General features: G+C 37.5%; 1 protein-coding gene across 4 annotated transcripts in view; it reads right to left on the minus strand.

Annotated features, from left to right (window-relative positions):
* Positions 1-6,807, minus strand: part of col11a1a (collagen, type XI, alpha 1a) — a 193,666-nt gene extending 186,859 nt beyond the window's left edge. For all 4 annotated transcript variants that reach the window (XM_049480869.1, XM_049480871.1, XM_049480870.1 and 1 more), the window contains exon 1: positions 6,320-6,807. In XM_049480869.1, coding sequence (XP_049336826.1) covers positions 6,320-6,431 — 112 coding nt within the window. In that variant the 5' untranslated portion in view covers positions 6,432-6,807. The remainder of the gene's footprint in view (positions 1-6,319) is intronic.
* Positions 6,808-17,162: the final 10,355 nt, after the last annotated feature.

The following is a 17,162-nucleotide window of genomic DNA, read 5'->3' on the forward strand; positions in this document are numbered from 1 at the left end:
ATTTAGAAAAACCCTTGTTGGTTCCTGAAAATACCTTTCAAAGGTTAACAAAATTATTCTAATAATAATAATAAGGTCATGAAACCATTTCTGGTTGGTTAAAAAAGGTTATTTGAAGCAGTCACTTGAAAGAACCACTATTGGTTTCCACTCATCACACTCTTACTGTATAAACTTATTTTTTAAAAACACTACAATTTATAAAGGAATTACAGAAAAAAATAACTATTCTGAATGCAGTAAGAATTATACACAGCATATCCACTATGAAATATTCAGCACCTACTATACATGTGCAGTTACTATTCATTAAACAGTATCTAGTCTGTTTTTTGTATCCACTATGAATTATTCAGTGTCTACTGTGAATTATTCCATACCCATTATGAATTCTTCAGTACCTACTCTCAATGTCTCCGTATCTATTTAGAAAGACTCAATATCCACTATGAGTTATTGAGTACATACTATACATGTTCAATACCAACTATTCATTGAACAGCATATAGTTTGTTTTGGTATCCATTGCGAATTATTTCATATGCATTAGGATTAATTTACATTTACAGTATCTAGTCTGTTTTCGGTGTCCACTATGAATCATCCAACGTCTACTGTTACTTATTCCATACCCATTATGGTCTATTTACTTCTATTTCCAGTATGTATTATTCAGCACCTACTATACATGTTCAGTGTCAACTATTAATTAAACACTATATAGTTTTGGTGTTTTGGTATCCACTATGAATTATCCAATGTCTACTATGAAGTATTCCATACCCAATACAATCTATTTACTTCTATTTCCAGTATGAATTCTTCAGTATCTACTCTCAGTGTTTCAGAAACTATTTAGAAAGATTCAATATCCTCTTTGAATTGTCCGGTAACTACTATATAACTACTATAAATGAACCCACTATGGATTTTTTAAGTATCCACTATGAATTACAAAATAATCAAACAGAATTATTGAACATGTACTTTGAATTAATATCAGTAAGAGTAATAACCAATATGAACTACTCTGTATCTACTCTAAATGTTTCGATATCTACTTAGAATGACTATGAATTACTCTGTATTCAATATGAATTACCCAGTAAATACTTTGAGTTATTTAGTATTCACTATGAATTACTCAGTGAGAATGATCTGGTGGTTTCTGCAGTTCTGAGAGCTGCAGTGTGGAGTTAAGGGGTTAACGCAGAGAGGCAGGTTTGATCAAAGGCAGGAGCGATGCTGTAGGTATTGGGACGGCTGATTTAATCCACTAATCGCTTAAGATATCAACAAGCATAAAAGTCAAATTGCTTTCAAGTTGTTCTGGCTGCAGATCTTAAAACCGCTTTGTCACAATGTTTCCTGAACTTCATACTGGATTCAGTATTAAAACTAACTGGAAAATACTGGATCTGAATGAATTTTACAACTCAAGCTTATCAACTATATTTTATTCAGAATATACTACAAATTACTTTAGTCTATCTAATATTTACCCAGAAATCCACTTTCAATTATTCACTAGGTATTATGAATAACTATGTATTCACTATGAATAACACTGCATCCAATATGAATTACTCAGTATCCACTGTGAATTACACTGTTTCCAATATAAAATACTCAGTATCCACTATCTATTATTCAGTATCTACTATGAATTACCCAGAATCCACTATCAATGTTTCAGTATCCGCTATGAATTACTCAGTATCCACTATGAATAATTCAGTATTTATTGTGAATTGCTCAGTATCCGCTATCAATTATTCAGTTTCCAATATGAGTTACTCAGTGTCCACTGTCATGAATTCAGTATGTATTGTGAATTAGTCAGTATACGCTGCAATTTATTCAGTATCCACTATGAATTACACTGTATCCACTATCAGTTATTCAGTATCTCCTCCAGTATTAACCTGAACCCAGTCTGATGTTTAATTGATAAGTGATAATTAATAGAGCGTTAATTGATTAGGGATAATTAATAGAGTTGTGGTTTAAAGTGGTTTTATTTCTATAAGCTGCAGCAGCGCATTTGTTATTCAGTACTCACTATGAATTATTTAGTAGGTATTATGAATTACTATGAATTACACTGTATCCAGTATCAGTTATTCAGCATCCACTATGAATTAGTAGAGCATCTACTAGTATCTCTTCCAGTCTTAACCTGGACGCAGTCTGATCTTTAATTGATAGGTGATAATTAATAGAGCAATAATTGATAAGTGATCGTTAATATAATGTTAATTGATAGGTGATAATTTATATAACGTTAATTAATAGGTGATAATTAATATAACGTTAATTGACAGGTGATAATTAATATAGCGTTGATTAATAGGTGATATTAAATAGAGCGTTACTTGATAAGTGATAATTAATATATATTGTTAATTGATAGGTGATAATTAATATAACGTTAATTGATAGGTGATAATTAATATAACGTTAATTGATAGGTGATAATTAATTTAACGTTAATTGATAGGTAATAATTAATAGAGTGGTGAGGTAAAGTGTTTTTATTTCTATAATCAGTTAGCGTGTGTTAAAGCTAAAGCCGCAGGTTTAACTGTACTTATGGGGTCTTTGTAGTTGAACTGGGGGCTCAGACTCAGACCCATTTGTCAGTCGTCTCGGCTCGGCCTCTTTGAACTAAAATAATAGGGATGAGCGAGGAGGGCCGTCATCAAACAGCCCCTCAGCACTAGTGGAGGAGGTGGAGGAGGGGGGGGGGGTGCAGAGCTTTGCACGAGGACAGTGCAGCCTTGTGCAGAAATCACGGGACGGGGCCGAGTCCACCTGGGCAGGAGGCGTCCGGAGGCAGCGGCTGGGCTTCAGTGTGGACCGGGGCTGAGTGGAGATAGGGTGCTCCTTTCGGGCACAAGTTACTTCTCAGCCAAGAAACCCTCAGCCCCAGGGGCATGGCCCCGCCTCCAGCGGGAGGAGCCCTCCCAGTGGGAGGAGCTACTGTATGAACACCAGCTTGTTGAGGCTGGTGGATTCAGGGCTAAAAAGTACCTTGTGCTCCTTTTGGCTGGGCCACTGCTCTAATCAAATCATCCAATCATCAAACCGCAGCCGGTCTGTCTAAAGCCAATAGTATACTGAATTATACGCAGATTAAATATCATCATTAATCATCATCACCTTGCATCAAGTTAATTAATTAGGAAAATGTTTTAATAAAGCTTATACTGTTATCTTTAAACAACTTTAAATAAGCAGTCTCTTTTATTAGTTTAATAATCCAATGCAGTTATGATACAATTCATGATTTATAGTGAAAAATGTATAGTAGTTGATGTTTAATTCATAGTGGATACTGAAAAAAATCTATAGTAGTTACTGTTTAATTCACAGTGGATACTGAACAATCCACCGCAGTTACAGACAATATAATTCACAGTGGATACTGAACATTGAAAAATGTATAGTAGTAACTGTTTAATTCATAGTGGATACTGAAAAATGTATAGTAGTTATTGTTTAGTTCATAAAGGATACTAAGCAATCCACCACAGTTACAGACAGTATAATTCAGAGTGGATACTGAAGTATACAGTAACAGTAGTGTAATTCATTGCAAATACTTAATAATCCATAAGAGATACTTAAAAGTTCATAGTGAAAACTCAGCAATAACAATACGATTAATAGTGGACACTAAGTAATTCTTAGTGGATACAGAACAAAAATATATAGTAAAGACTGTATAATTCACAGCAGTAATGATTCTTGAAAATCATACTGGATACTGAGCAATTCATAAAAGATTGTTAGCGCACACAAACAACTGCACAGCACTTACTGAATAATTCATAGTGGACACTGTAAAATCCAGATCAGCAGCAGAATCATTCATAGTGGATACTAAGTAATTCTTAGTGCATACAAAAAAAGTGCTCAGTAGTTACTAAAACATTCATAGTGAACACTGTGTAATTCACAGCAGTAGTAATGATTCACAGGATTCATGCTGGATACTCAGCAATTCATATACGTTTCTTAGAAGATACAAACAATTACAACACAGTATTTACTAAATAATTCATAGTGAAGACTGTATAATACACACCGGCAGCAGTACAACTCATAGTGAAAAAAGTGCTCAGCAGTTACTGAAACATTCATTGGGAACACTGTGTAATTCACAGCAGCAGTAATGATTCATACAATTCATACTGGACACTCAGCTAGTCATAAACGTTTCTTAGTAGATACAAACAACTGCACAGTATTTACTGAATAATTCATAGTGGACACTGTATAATCCCTATCAACAGCAAAATAATTCATAATGGATACTAAGTAATTTTAGTGCATACAGTAGTCACTGAAAATTGAAAATGATCACTGTATACTTATTATAAATCATGCAATTCATACTGGATACTGAGTAATTCATAAAGTATACTGTATAATCCACATCAGCAGCAGTACAATTATGATTAAATACATTTTAAAAAGTTCACATTCAATTCCGATTAGATTCTAACAAAAAATGGTTAAAACACATGTATCATAATTTAGTTTAATGGCAGAAATCGTATTTATTCACACAAATGGTTTAAATTTCAGGGAGAATCTAACATTGCATTTGGGTGACTGGAAAGCAGAAACATCTGGATCTCTCCATGGTTCCCAAGACAGACCGTCCTATTCATGGACAAATGCATAATTGCTATGCTTTACTTTATTTCAGAACGCCCCATAATGCCATAAATGAGCAGCCTCCCAGCCTTAAAATCACAATGCCACATCATTAACTCTCTCATTTATATCTGAGCAGAACGCACAGAGAGCCTTTTACGCACAGAGACACGGAGTCCACAGAGTTCTACACCCGTCCAATACGGACACCAGGTACATCCTGATCATATCTGTGGACTTTTAGACCTTTTAATGCCACCATTTATTCCCAATGATGTCCACAAGCATTCCCTGGAAAATTCTTTCCCCAAGTGTGAGAGGGATCCTGCAACGGTGAGGAATTTCACCCCCACCTAACCGTGTCCGCACACACACCTAACGGACCACTCGCTCAAACAAAGGGCTTTTTACCCCTCTCCCCACAGCATAAATCTTCAAGGCTGTCTCCAACACGCTTCCTCTGAACAAATCTCTACATATGGTGAGGAAACGGCTCTTTTTCAAAGCTAAAACTTTGACCAGAACACAATCAGACACCTAACAGCCAAGTCAAGTCATGCGTAAAAGTGCTGGAGGCATCACCCTGTGTGCTGGAGGCATCACCCCCAGGAACATCATTCGGTGTTCCATGCACATTCCTGACCGAGAACATGCCTAAAAAACACTCAAATAAAGTCTGCAAAACTTTAAAACAAAAAGAACTCAAGATCCAGAACTTGTGGACACTGTCAGAGCTGAAGAACAGTGCTGCTACTGTAGCTAAAACGATACCAACCCCTGTATTAAGACTGGTACTACCCCACCAAACAAGTGACAAGAGGGGTACCACAACCCTAGAAACAAATGGGTGCCAACAAGTACCCTAAGTGCAACAAGAGGGGGTCCCAACTAAGTGACAAGAGAGATATTGACCCAGTAACAAGAGGGGTACTTCCCCAAAGTCAACCTAAGTACAGTTCCAGCAATATAAAAGGTCAAAAAAGAGGTACTGCCAACCCAGTGACAGGAGGGGTACCACAACCCATAGACAAAAAGGGTACAAGCTCCAGAGATTAAAGGGGTATAACCAACCTAGCAACAAGAGAAGTGCCACAAACCCAGGGATAAGTGGAGTACTACCAACCCAGGTATACAAGGAGTACCGCAAACCCAGTGACAAAAAAGGGTACAAGCTCCAGGAATAAAATGACTAAAAGGGTAAAAACTCCAGGCATATGAAGGGTACCACCAACCAAGTGACAAGAGAAGTACCACAACCCCAGGAATAAGAGGGGTACCACAACCCCATAGTAAAAAAACGTACAAGCTCCAGGGATAAAAAGGGTACCACAAATCCAGTGACAAAAGGGTACAAGCTTCAAAGATAAGAGAGGTACCAATCCAGTGGCACTTGAGTAGTGGCACTAAAGTGACAGTTTTGTACTGTTTATTGCATAAAACTACTAAAAAAAGTTTGGACACTCCGTAGACGTACCCTGAATTTACACACACACACACACACACACACACACACACACGCACGCACACACGCACACCTGTAGCTCCATCTGAAGCCTGCAGAAGTCGCGCGTAAAGCAGCGCGTCTTCACGCGTAACTGCTCCTATCTATCCAGCTGCGTACAGACAGCCTGGCAGCCCCTCACTCCACACTTACCTGCGTTAGTACTGGGCAACAGGACGATGACCAGCGTGACCAGTGCACTGAAACTGGGCTCCCAAAGCCTCCTCTTCGTTTTCCACCGCGTGGCCCACCTGCTGGTCTCCATGCTGGCGCGAGGGTCTGCGCGCAAAACTGAGGCTGCTCCCTCCGGAGGGAAAGAAGAAGAGGAAGAAAAAGAACCACCCTAAAAAACTCGAGCACCCAACAAGCAGCAGCAGCTCTGTCACGCAGCCATGCGCGCGGGGTGGCTCGTGCGCTCTTCTGCTTCTCCTCCACTCCAAAGGTGCCTCTCCACCTCGTGCGCTCTTTCTTTCGTTCTTTCTTTTTCTCTCTCTCGCTCGCTCGCGCTCTCCTGAGTGTCCTCGCGCCCCAGCCCCTGGCACTGCGCGCAGCCTGCGCTCGGGCTTTAATCAGAAATGCGCGCGGCGTGCGGTGGCCCTGCGAGTCACAGCGCGCGGAGGAGCACACCCTACCATTACAGCGGCAAATGACAAGGGCGGTGGGGTGGAGGGGGGGTGGGGTCAGCGGAGGGGGGTCGGAGGGGAAGGTGTGCAGGAGCCAATCAGAAGGCTAGGGAAAACCAACGGGCTCCGCCCCTCCGTGAGAGAGGGAGGGGACGCGAGTGTGTTTGGCCACGCCCACCAAACTCCTAGAGAATTACAGAGGACTCCCACACTCCTACCCCACCCCCCCACAAAACACATACACCCCCCCCCCCACACTGGTGTGGATTCGTCATAGACTGAATGTGATCCATCATGGTCAAGTGGTCAAGCTATGGTCATCTGGTTGGGTCTCCAGTGGACACTTTCACTTCACTCACCTCTATAAGTAGTAAGCATTACTCCGTAGGTAGAAGTATAGATACAACAGTATCTAAAAGTGCAAAAAAACTGGTTTTAAAACTACTTTTAACCCTTTCTGCTATCCTCATATTTAGAAACACCCTTTACTTTCAGGGTCAGTAAGGATCCCAGCAATTTAAACCTCCATTAATTTCTTATAATTAAGGATAATTAAACATGTGAACAAATTTAAAAGTACTCGCCAGTTTCTTTACGTTTATTTGACAAATTATCAGCGGTTCTGAAATTATTATAAGTGTTTTATTAGTATTATATAAGTATTATAAGTATTGTGTTGTTAAGACAGGGCCTAAAGTGAGAAGACATTTAGATATATCAGATATATGTCACAGTGACCTCAACATTATTATCACAAATGTGTGTAAAATATTGATATTTCTTTTGTTGTATGCATTTAAAACAGCCTTAATAAAACAAAAAAGTTTGAAATTTAATTGTTTTTTTTTTTATTGTTTTTATGAAATTAAGAAAATACAATAAATATGAATCACAAAACTAATGTCAACCAGACTTTAAAAACTGAATAGGGTCAAACTGACCCCAAAGATAATAGGAGGGTTAAAGTATAAAAGTAAAAGTAATGTAAGGAGAAAAAAAAAGCCATTAAGAACAAAAAGAAACACCCACAGAGTCCTATAGTGCACTACCCCCCTCCCGCCTCTCCAAAACATATTTTTCTAAAAGCCATAATGACTATAATGTTAAAATATTAAAATGTTAATGTTGATAATATCATTTGGGATGCACTAGAATGTTCCCTGTTTCAGCTGAATGTATGCTCATATATGACAATGAATGTATTTTACATAAAATAACAGAACAATGTAAATATATTAAAGAAGCTTGGAAGTTGGACTGGACTCTGCACAGATAATTTTTTTTTTTTTTTAACAGATTTATTCAATTCATTATAAACAAAATTAATGTTATATACAAAAGAAAAGAAAAAAACAAATCACAAATAAAATGAAAGGCAGCAGAAAGAAGAAAATCCTATAATATTTGCCCCTTTTATCCAAAAATTATTTAAAACAATAGTAAGTAAAAAAAAAGAAACTAAACTAAACAAAAATAATATTAAGCAAAAACATCAAATTCTTCTTGAACAACAGTTTCCATAGTTACACTTTATATACTTTTTATATTTTTAAACAAACTAACTTTTATCATTCTTTTAAACACACACATTGATCTAGCATTTTTAACATCACTCTCTAAATTATTTCATAATCTTATTCCTTGAATTAAAGTACACCGCTCCTTCAAACTAGTGCAGAATTTAGGTCTTACCAACATCTCTATCCTCTTAAGATTATAACAACTTTATAGAGACAACATGAGCACATGTTTCTCTAATATTACGGTTATTAAAGTTCGGATCGTACATCATTTATTTGTACAAATTGTTTTCTATGTTTTCAGATAGCTATATACCCACTGTAGAGCTGTCCCTCTAATGCCATATTTATTCAGTTTTTCAGAAGAACACTATGGTCAATGGTGTCAAATGCTTTCTTCAAAACAAAAATGCTAACACAGTACTGTTTTTGATAAACAGAAGTTGGTATATGTTTATACTTCTCTACATCCAATCACAATCAGATTCACTCTATCTGGATGGAGAGATTTATGTGGATAGGGGTTTTATTTAAGCAATAGAACACGAGAGGGAGTGTGTTATCACGAATAACATCACGGCTGTGATTCGGTCGTAGGCACGAGCCGAAGGTGAGTACTGTAGATCATCACAGCCGTGATGTTATTCGTGATAACACACGACCTCCAGTGTTCTATTGCTTTTATACAACAGTTTCTTTTTTTACTAAATAAATCAAGAAAATAAATCAAAGAACTTTAAGAAATTAAGAATGAATATGCTTTAATATGGACTGCGCCTTCCGCCAAAAAGTAGTTCCACCACAACTGTAACAGAAATGAAACTACATACAGTGTATGGTTCAGGCAGGCTAACACCACGAAAGTTAGCTTGAAAGCTAAATTGTGAATAAGTGAAGATGGTAACGTTAGGAGCGTGAAATAACGCTAATACTCTCCTCTGCTGCTCCGTGGAGTCGTCTTCAGGTGAAAGCCGCGAATTTTAGCATTTCTGCTTATTTTCCTGGGTGGTGTTGGTTTTAGCTAGCCGGCTGGACTGTGGTTAGGTTAGCGTAGCTTGCTTTAGCTCAGCATTAACTTAGCTTAGCCTAGCCTGGCAGGTTAGCGTTCTGGCTGTAAGACGGCATTAACCGAGCGATTTTCTTTCCCTTTTTTCCGTGAAAGACGAGCCAGCGCTGCGGGCGAGCGTGTCGCGGCTGAGCGCTAGTCTGTGCTAAGCTAACGCTGCTGCGGGTGTCCTGTGTATATACGCCGTTACTCGGCAACGCGTCGGCGGAGTGATACAAGTTTAGTGTGAGAAGGCCGTGATGTTATCACGAAATATCATCACGGCTAGATCACTTCTCAACCAATCAGATTGTGAGGTCGGAACTAACTGTTGTATATTGAACGATAAAAAGCCGGAATGAAAACGAGCTGAAATGAAACAGGAATAATGAGGCTGTTTTTATTAAAATATAAAGAGTAGAAAGTTCAGATAATTGTGTGAAAATGTAGAATAATTACTACAGTAAAGTATAGATAACCTACATTTCTACTTAAATTAGGATAATTTAGGATTAATTTAGCTGTCGTTAATATGGATAAGATTATGGGTAGGTTTAGATGAATGTTTCTGTAGTATAAATTTAGAGTTCAGTGACTGATTTTAAATCCAGGTTTATGTTTAGATTATGGAGGTTATGGATCAGGTTTAGATGTAGTTTATCGAGGTGGTGTTTAGAATTACAGAGGTTAGGTTTAGAGTTAGGTTTAGGGGAAGTCTACTGAGGTTAAATGCAGGTTTAGGGTTAGGTTAAGTTTAATTGTAGGTTATCAGGATGAATTTTAACATTACTGACATTAAGTTTAGGGTTGGGTTTATAACTCTACTCCTGGATGTAAGTAAGTAAATGATGTGGGGTTGGTTGGTTGATGCTGCAGTTGGTCTGCAGGTTTAAGTTCAGCAACAGTATGTGCTGAAATAATGAGGTCAGCTGACTACCTGAATATACTGAATATAGACCAGCTTATTCCATCAATGGATTTTATATTTCTTCCCTGATGAACACGAGGACAATGCCAGGATTCATGGATCTGGAATTGTGAAAGAGTTCAGGGTTCAGGGAGCATGAGATCATCATTTATCATTTTCACACATGGATTGAGTCCAGATCTTAACCTCATTGAGAATCTTTGGGATGTGCTGGATGGAGAAGAGCTGCTTTGTGCAGCGGTTGGTCAGACTCTACCATCATCAATGCTGCTGCAAGATCTTGGTGAAAAATTAATAAATTAATGCAACACTGGATTAAAATAAATCTTGAGACATTGCAGATGCTTATCGAAACAATGCCACAGTGAATGTGTAAAGCTGCAATCAAAGATAAAGGTGGTGCAACCAAATATTAGAGTGTGTGACCCTTTTTATTTGGCCAGACAGTGTATCTACAGTATACAGCTCTGAAAAAAAAATTAAAGTAATGAGTTTCTTTGATTTTATCAAATTGAAAACCTCTGGAATATAATCAAGAGGAAGATGGATGATCACAAACCATCAAACCACCAAACTGAACTGCTTGAATTTTTACACCAGGAGTAAAGCAGCATAAAGTTATCCAAAAGCAGTGTGTAAGACTGGTGGAGGAGGAGAACATGATGCCAAGATGCATGAATTAAAACTGTGATTAAAAACCACCAGGGTTATTCCACCAAATATTGATTTCTTTTTTTCTTTGCATTATTTGAGGTCTGAAAGCTCTGCATCTTTTTTTGTTATTTCAGTCATTTCTCATTTTCTGTAAATAAATGCTCTAAATGAGAATATTTTTATTTGGAATTTGGGAGAAATGTTGTCTGTCGTTTATAGAATTAAAACAACAATGTTCATTTTACTCAAACATAAACCTATAAATAGCAAAATCAGAGAAACTGATTCAGAAACTGAAGTGATCTCTTCATTTTTTGCAGAGCTGTATTTGGCTCTGTCCGTACTGCAGTGACACCACAGTCTATGTTACTGTAAATAGCTCATATTAGTGCAAATGTATTCAAACTGGATTAACATAAAACAAAGGGCTGTTCAGATCTTATCGGTATCATCATTCAGCTCATCATTCAGCTCATCATTCAGAGAGTGTTGTCTTATCACTGCCAGGAACACGTGTAAAAACCTTTCTCTAACATGCTCTCAGTTACATTTCCAGCATTTTTATCTCTTTAATCCACACGGTTATGCAGAGCTTGAGCCAGGTCACATGACTCTCAGATTCCCAGCATTCAACACCAGATCATTTATAACCTTTACAAACATATTATTACTTTATAATCCTCAGCAGATGCCTGGTCTTGTCTTTAGCTCAAACGTACATCAGCATTTTCCACAAACCATCCAATCTGTTTATATTCTATTAACTGTATGCACTAATATATGTACACGTCTGGAAAAAATGAAGAGAGCACTTCAGTTTCTGAATCAGTTTCTCTGATTTTACTACTTATAGGTTTATGTTTGAGTAAAATGAACATGTTGTTTTATTCTATAAACTACAGACAACATTTCTCCCAAATTACAAATAAAAATATTCTCATTTAGAGCATTTATTTACAGAAAATGAAAGAAATTGCTGAAATAACAAAAAAGATGTTTTTTAACCACAATTTTCATGCATCCTGGCATCATGTTCTCCTCCACCAGTCTTACACACTGCTTTTGGATAACTTAATGTCTTTACTTTTGGTGCAAAAATAAAAGCAGTTCAGTTTGGTGGTTTGATGGCTTGTGACAATCTATCTTCCTCTTGATTATATTCCAGAGGTTTTAAATTTGGTACAACAGAGAAAACTCTCGCTCTTCCTTTCCTGGGGCGATCCTAATGAGTGCCAGTTTCATCATTATAACATTTTTGATGGTCTTTGCTGCAATTGCACTTGAGGATCCTTTCAAAGTTCTTTAAATTTCTGATTGACTGACCTTCATTTTCCCTTAAAATCTTTTTCTTTTTTTTTCTTTATTTAGTTGAGTAGTTGTTGCTTCTCATAATCTGGATTCGAACATTACTCAAATATTCACTATTCACTGTATACCTGTAACTCTACCTCTTCACTACTTTACTTTAACTGATGCTCTCAAACACTTTATTAAGAGACAAGAAATTCAAGTAATTAACTCTTGATGAGTTCAGCACAGCTGTTAACTGAAAGCCTGAATTCCAGGTGACTCTACTTCATAAAACTGACGGAGAAAATCCAGCAGAGATGTTCAAAACTGTCGAATCTAAGCAAGAGGAGCTACTTTTAAGAATCTAAAATATGGATGAGTTTAGTGTTCATTTACAATGCAAAAAAAAATAAAACAATAAAAAAAAAATAACAGCACTTAAGGTGTGTTCAAAATTTTAACTGGTACTGTAAATAATTAACAAAAAGCCACTACTGCATATCAGGATTGCAACACCTTACAAATAAAGTTAATACAGTAAAGAATTTTCCACTTTTTAATGTGTGCAGCATGTGGTTTTGCATTGTCTTGTTGAAAAAAAATGTTCTGGTTCATGTGGTTCTATCAGCTGTTGTTTAATGAGGTTATTGATGCAGTTTGTGTAAGGGATTAGAGATACTTTACACTCTGAAACGCTTCCTCATTCATTGAATGGTTTCATGATATTATGGGATGTAGTGGGAGAAATATACAACCTTTTTCCAGTCTTTCCTTGAAGAAACATTTTTTTAAACATTTCAGTCATTTTCTCACACAAAACAAACTGTTACAAACTGTAGATCATTTGTTCATCTGTTCCACATATATCCAGATTTAATGTCAACTGTTGACATCTAGGCTTTGAAATCACATTATAATTTAGGTTTTTACCTCATTTCTAGCCCTAAATTACCTCTGTCCCAACTTTACTTTTTTTTTTATTCTGGAATGCAGACATGGATGTATATTAATAAATGAATAATGACAAAATGAAGTTGAGGAGATAAAACATGAATATATTGGGTTTATACTGTCTGCAATCAAAAAAAGCTAATTAAATATAAGAAACTCCACATTTTTCCATATCGTCCCAACCTTTTCTGATGTACGCTCGTAATTCCTGATTCAGGAGGTCATGGGCTTTTTTTCTAAGGCTTTTTGGTGATTCTACTGTAATGAGTTTGACTAATTAGTTTGATTAATTAGGATTTTGGTGTGAAAGTCAATAGACTGGCTGCTTCTGTACACAAAACCCCCCTCTAAACCCACACACACGAGAGAGAGAGGCAATAAATTCCTCTATAACATCTGCTCTCAGTTCAGTTCTGATTCACTGGAGAACACTGATACACCAAATACACTGCTATCTCTGAGCTAGAGATACACGCCTGAAGTAGATAATAAAATAAATATAATCAAAGCTTCTAGGAAAGCAGTCATCATGGAGCTTAATTGATAATATACGATGTTCTGTTACCTATAAACATGTCAAATAATAGCATTAGATACCATTAAATAGCATTGCACCAGTACAGTAAGAGCAGAGTGTGAAGGTTCAATTAGCAGGGTAAGAGCACAGTTCTGCTCTAAATATTGCAATGCTCACAACATTATGGGTGACATACCAGAGTTCAAAAGAGGACAAATTGTTGGTGCACGTCTTGCTGGTGCATCTGTGACCAAGACAGCAAGTCTTTGTGATGCATCAAGAGCCACGGTATCCAGGGTAATGTCAGCATACCACCAAGAAGGACCAACCACATCCAACAGGATTAACTGTGGACGCTGTAAGAGGAAGCTGTCTGAAAGGGATGTTCGGGTGCTAACCCGGATTGTATCCAAAAAACATAAAACCACGGCTGATCAAATCACGCAGAATTCAATGTGCACCTCAACTCTCCTGTTTCCACCAGAACTGTCCGTCACCACAATCAATTATTGTGCTCTAAAACCAGGTGTTTCAGTTTCATTGTCCAACCCCCGTACATGTATATATGCTATCAGAAAATGGTAGAAAGTGTACAACATAAATTATAGACTATAAACGTACATTAAACTAGAGAGATTTTAAGCCAAATAATTAAGTTAAATATAGACTACGAATAATGGACAAATAGGAAATAGACAATAGAAATCAGAAATTGCTTAAAACTGGTGGTCTGTGCAAAATAACACGACAGAAAAAAAAAGTTTGTGTGCAGTTATAAACATTATTACACAAAATAAATAAATAAAGTGCACTGTGCGACAACAGCAATATTAGTATGATAACCTAAGTAAATATAAAAAGCAGTTTTGGAATGATGATTTCATGTATTAAAGAAGAACTCTGGTGTAAAATTGACTTTTGATGTAGTAAAACATGATAAAAAGCTCTTACCTTTGATGAATAGCTCACCTCCGTTCTCCCACAGCGTTCAGAGATCCAGAAATTTTAACAGTTTATCCAAACTCTCCTCAGACTGGGTGATACGGGGCATAATTTACCCTAATAAATCGCTTTTTACACCGTTATCCAGCTCAAAGTAGCTCCACACCAAAAGTGCACAAGAAGATTATTAAAAAACACTGTTTACATCATATAAAGCTAGCTTCAGCTCTGTGCGCCACCATTACTGTACTGATAATGACACAGACATTTATATATATATACATAGACTCTGCATAGTGTAGCAGTCGGCGCCAGGAGGTAGGCTATGCAGAGTCTATGTATATAAATGTCTATGTCATTATCAGTACAGTGATGGCGGCGCTCTGAGCTGAAGCTAGCATTATGGGATGTAAACAGTGGTGTTTAATAAGCTTCTTGTACACTTTTAAAGTTATTAATGCCACGTTTTAAAAGTCAAGGCTCTCCAGATTTTACCAATAAATTGTGGATGTACTTTGAGTCTGGATAACTGTGGAAAAAGCGATTTATTGGGGCATACGGACGTTGAACAGAGTTCTGGGCAAAAAGCACAACATTTCAGGATCTCAGAAAGTTGTGGGAGAGCAGAGGTGTGCTATTCATCAAAGCTAAGTACTTTTGATCATGTTTTACTACAACAAAAGTCCATTTTACACCAGAGTTCTCCTTTAAGGGGAAGAAAAACTATCCAAACCAATCTAGTCCTGTGTGAAAAAGTGTTTGAATCCTTAAATCTAATAATTTAACTAACTTAAGAGTTTTAGGTCCTAATGTAGGGCCCAGTGTCAGAACGCTGGGTTTGTGTCCTAGCTCATGGGTCGTGCAGCAGGACAATGACCCTAAACATACTTCAAAAAGCACCCAGAGATTGGAGTGTAATAATTGTACAATCATTTTCAGGGAGATATACGTAATTTTCTGAAAAAAAATTTAAGGAAGCCAACACTTTTGACCATGACTGTATGATATTCAAATAATGGAAAATATTGAGTCATTTTTATGTACATTCTGGGGACCAAATGGAACAATGTTTTAATCATGATAATAAAAAAATAATAATTCATGTGAAATACTGTCTATAACAGGGGCATCCAAACTACGGCCCGCGGGCCATTTGCGGCCCGTTTCCTTTTTTGGAGCGGCCCGCGAGGTATTTTAGAAATAGAATGAAAGTTGGCCCGCTGTTAAGCTGGTTTTATAATATGAGATTCAAAGTTTGAACGCTAGGTGTCAGAAACGTGCCAAAGAGTCTAAAAGCGGAGATAGTGCGAATTCTAGCGCAGAAAATCAGGCCAAAGAGTATAAAAGTGGAGAGGGTGCACATTTTTAGCGCAGAAAAACAGGCCAAAGAGTCTAAAAGCGGAGAGGGTGCGCATTTCCATGCCAGAAAAACTGGCCAAAGAGTCTAAAAGTAGCAAGAGTGTTCAGTTGTGGCGCAGAAAATCAGGCCAAAGAGTCTAAAAGCGGAGAGAGTGGGCAGTTCTAGCGCAGAAAAACGGGCCAAAGAGTCTAAAAGTAGGGAGAGTGTTCAGTTGTAGCGCAGAAAAACGGGCCAAAGAGTCTAAAAGCAGAGAGGGTGCGCATTTCTAGCGCAGAAAAACGGGCAAAAGAGTCTACAAGCAGAGAGGGTGCGCATTTCTAGCGCAGAAAAACGGGCAAAAGAGTCTAAAAGCGGAGAGAGTGTTCAGTTGTAGCGCAGAAAAAGAGGCCAAAGAGTCTAAAAGCAGAGAGAGTGCGCATTTCTAGCGCAGAAAAACGGGCAAAAGAGTCTAAAAGTTGTCGTAATTAAGGAGTTTAATATTAAGAGACATCATGAAATGAAACATCAATTTGAAAAATCTTAGTTTACACAACACTGTCAAAGATAAAGATAGTAAGTCAAGTAAAATGGTGTTTACATTAAAAAAAAACAAGAAAATGTATTATTTAAAGTGGTATATTTCATTATTTGTTTTATTACAGAGTCTGTGGCCCGTGACTTCAAATACATTTCTCCTTCTGGCCCCCAACAAAAAAAGTTTGGTCACCCCTGCTCTATAACATCTGTGTCATGTTTTGATCACTGAAATATGCAGGATCTGTTACAGAATGTAATGTTAATGATAACAGAGGTGATTTTAAACAGCGTTCCCTCCATTCCTTCCTCTTTCTTAACTTTATATGAAGCAGTTTCTCATATTTTCGTTTTCTCTCGGATCACTGAGAGCAAATTCCCCCTAAGCAAACAGACGGCACCTCACCCACCACGCCCTGAGCCGGGCACACACAGAGGAGCCTCTGTGCACAGGAAGTGGACGCTTTGCTTACTTAACACACACACACACACACATACACACACACACACTCACACAGGTCCAATCTGAGCTCCATCGTGGAGCGTGGATCTGAAAAATCTCCTCTGTAGCACCAAACAGGGCAGATTGACACAATTTCGCAAATGTGATAAAGAATCAAGAACGATATGAAAGGAACTACATGGGAACTACA

The sequence above is a fragment of the Astyanax mexicanus genome, chromosome 6 (genome assembly GCF_023375975.1).
Source record: "Astyanax mexicanus isolate ESR-SI-001 chromosome 6, AstMex3_surface, whole genome shotgun sequence".
Taxonomy (NCBI): Eukaryota; Metazoa; Chordata; class Actinopteri; order Characiformes; family Acestrorhamphidae; genus Astyanax; species Astyanax mexicanus.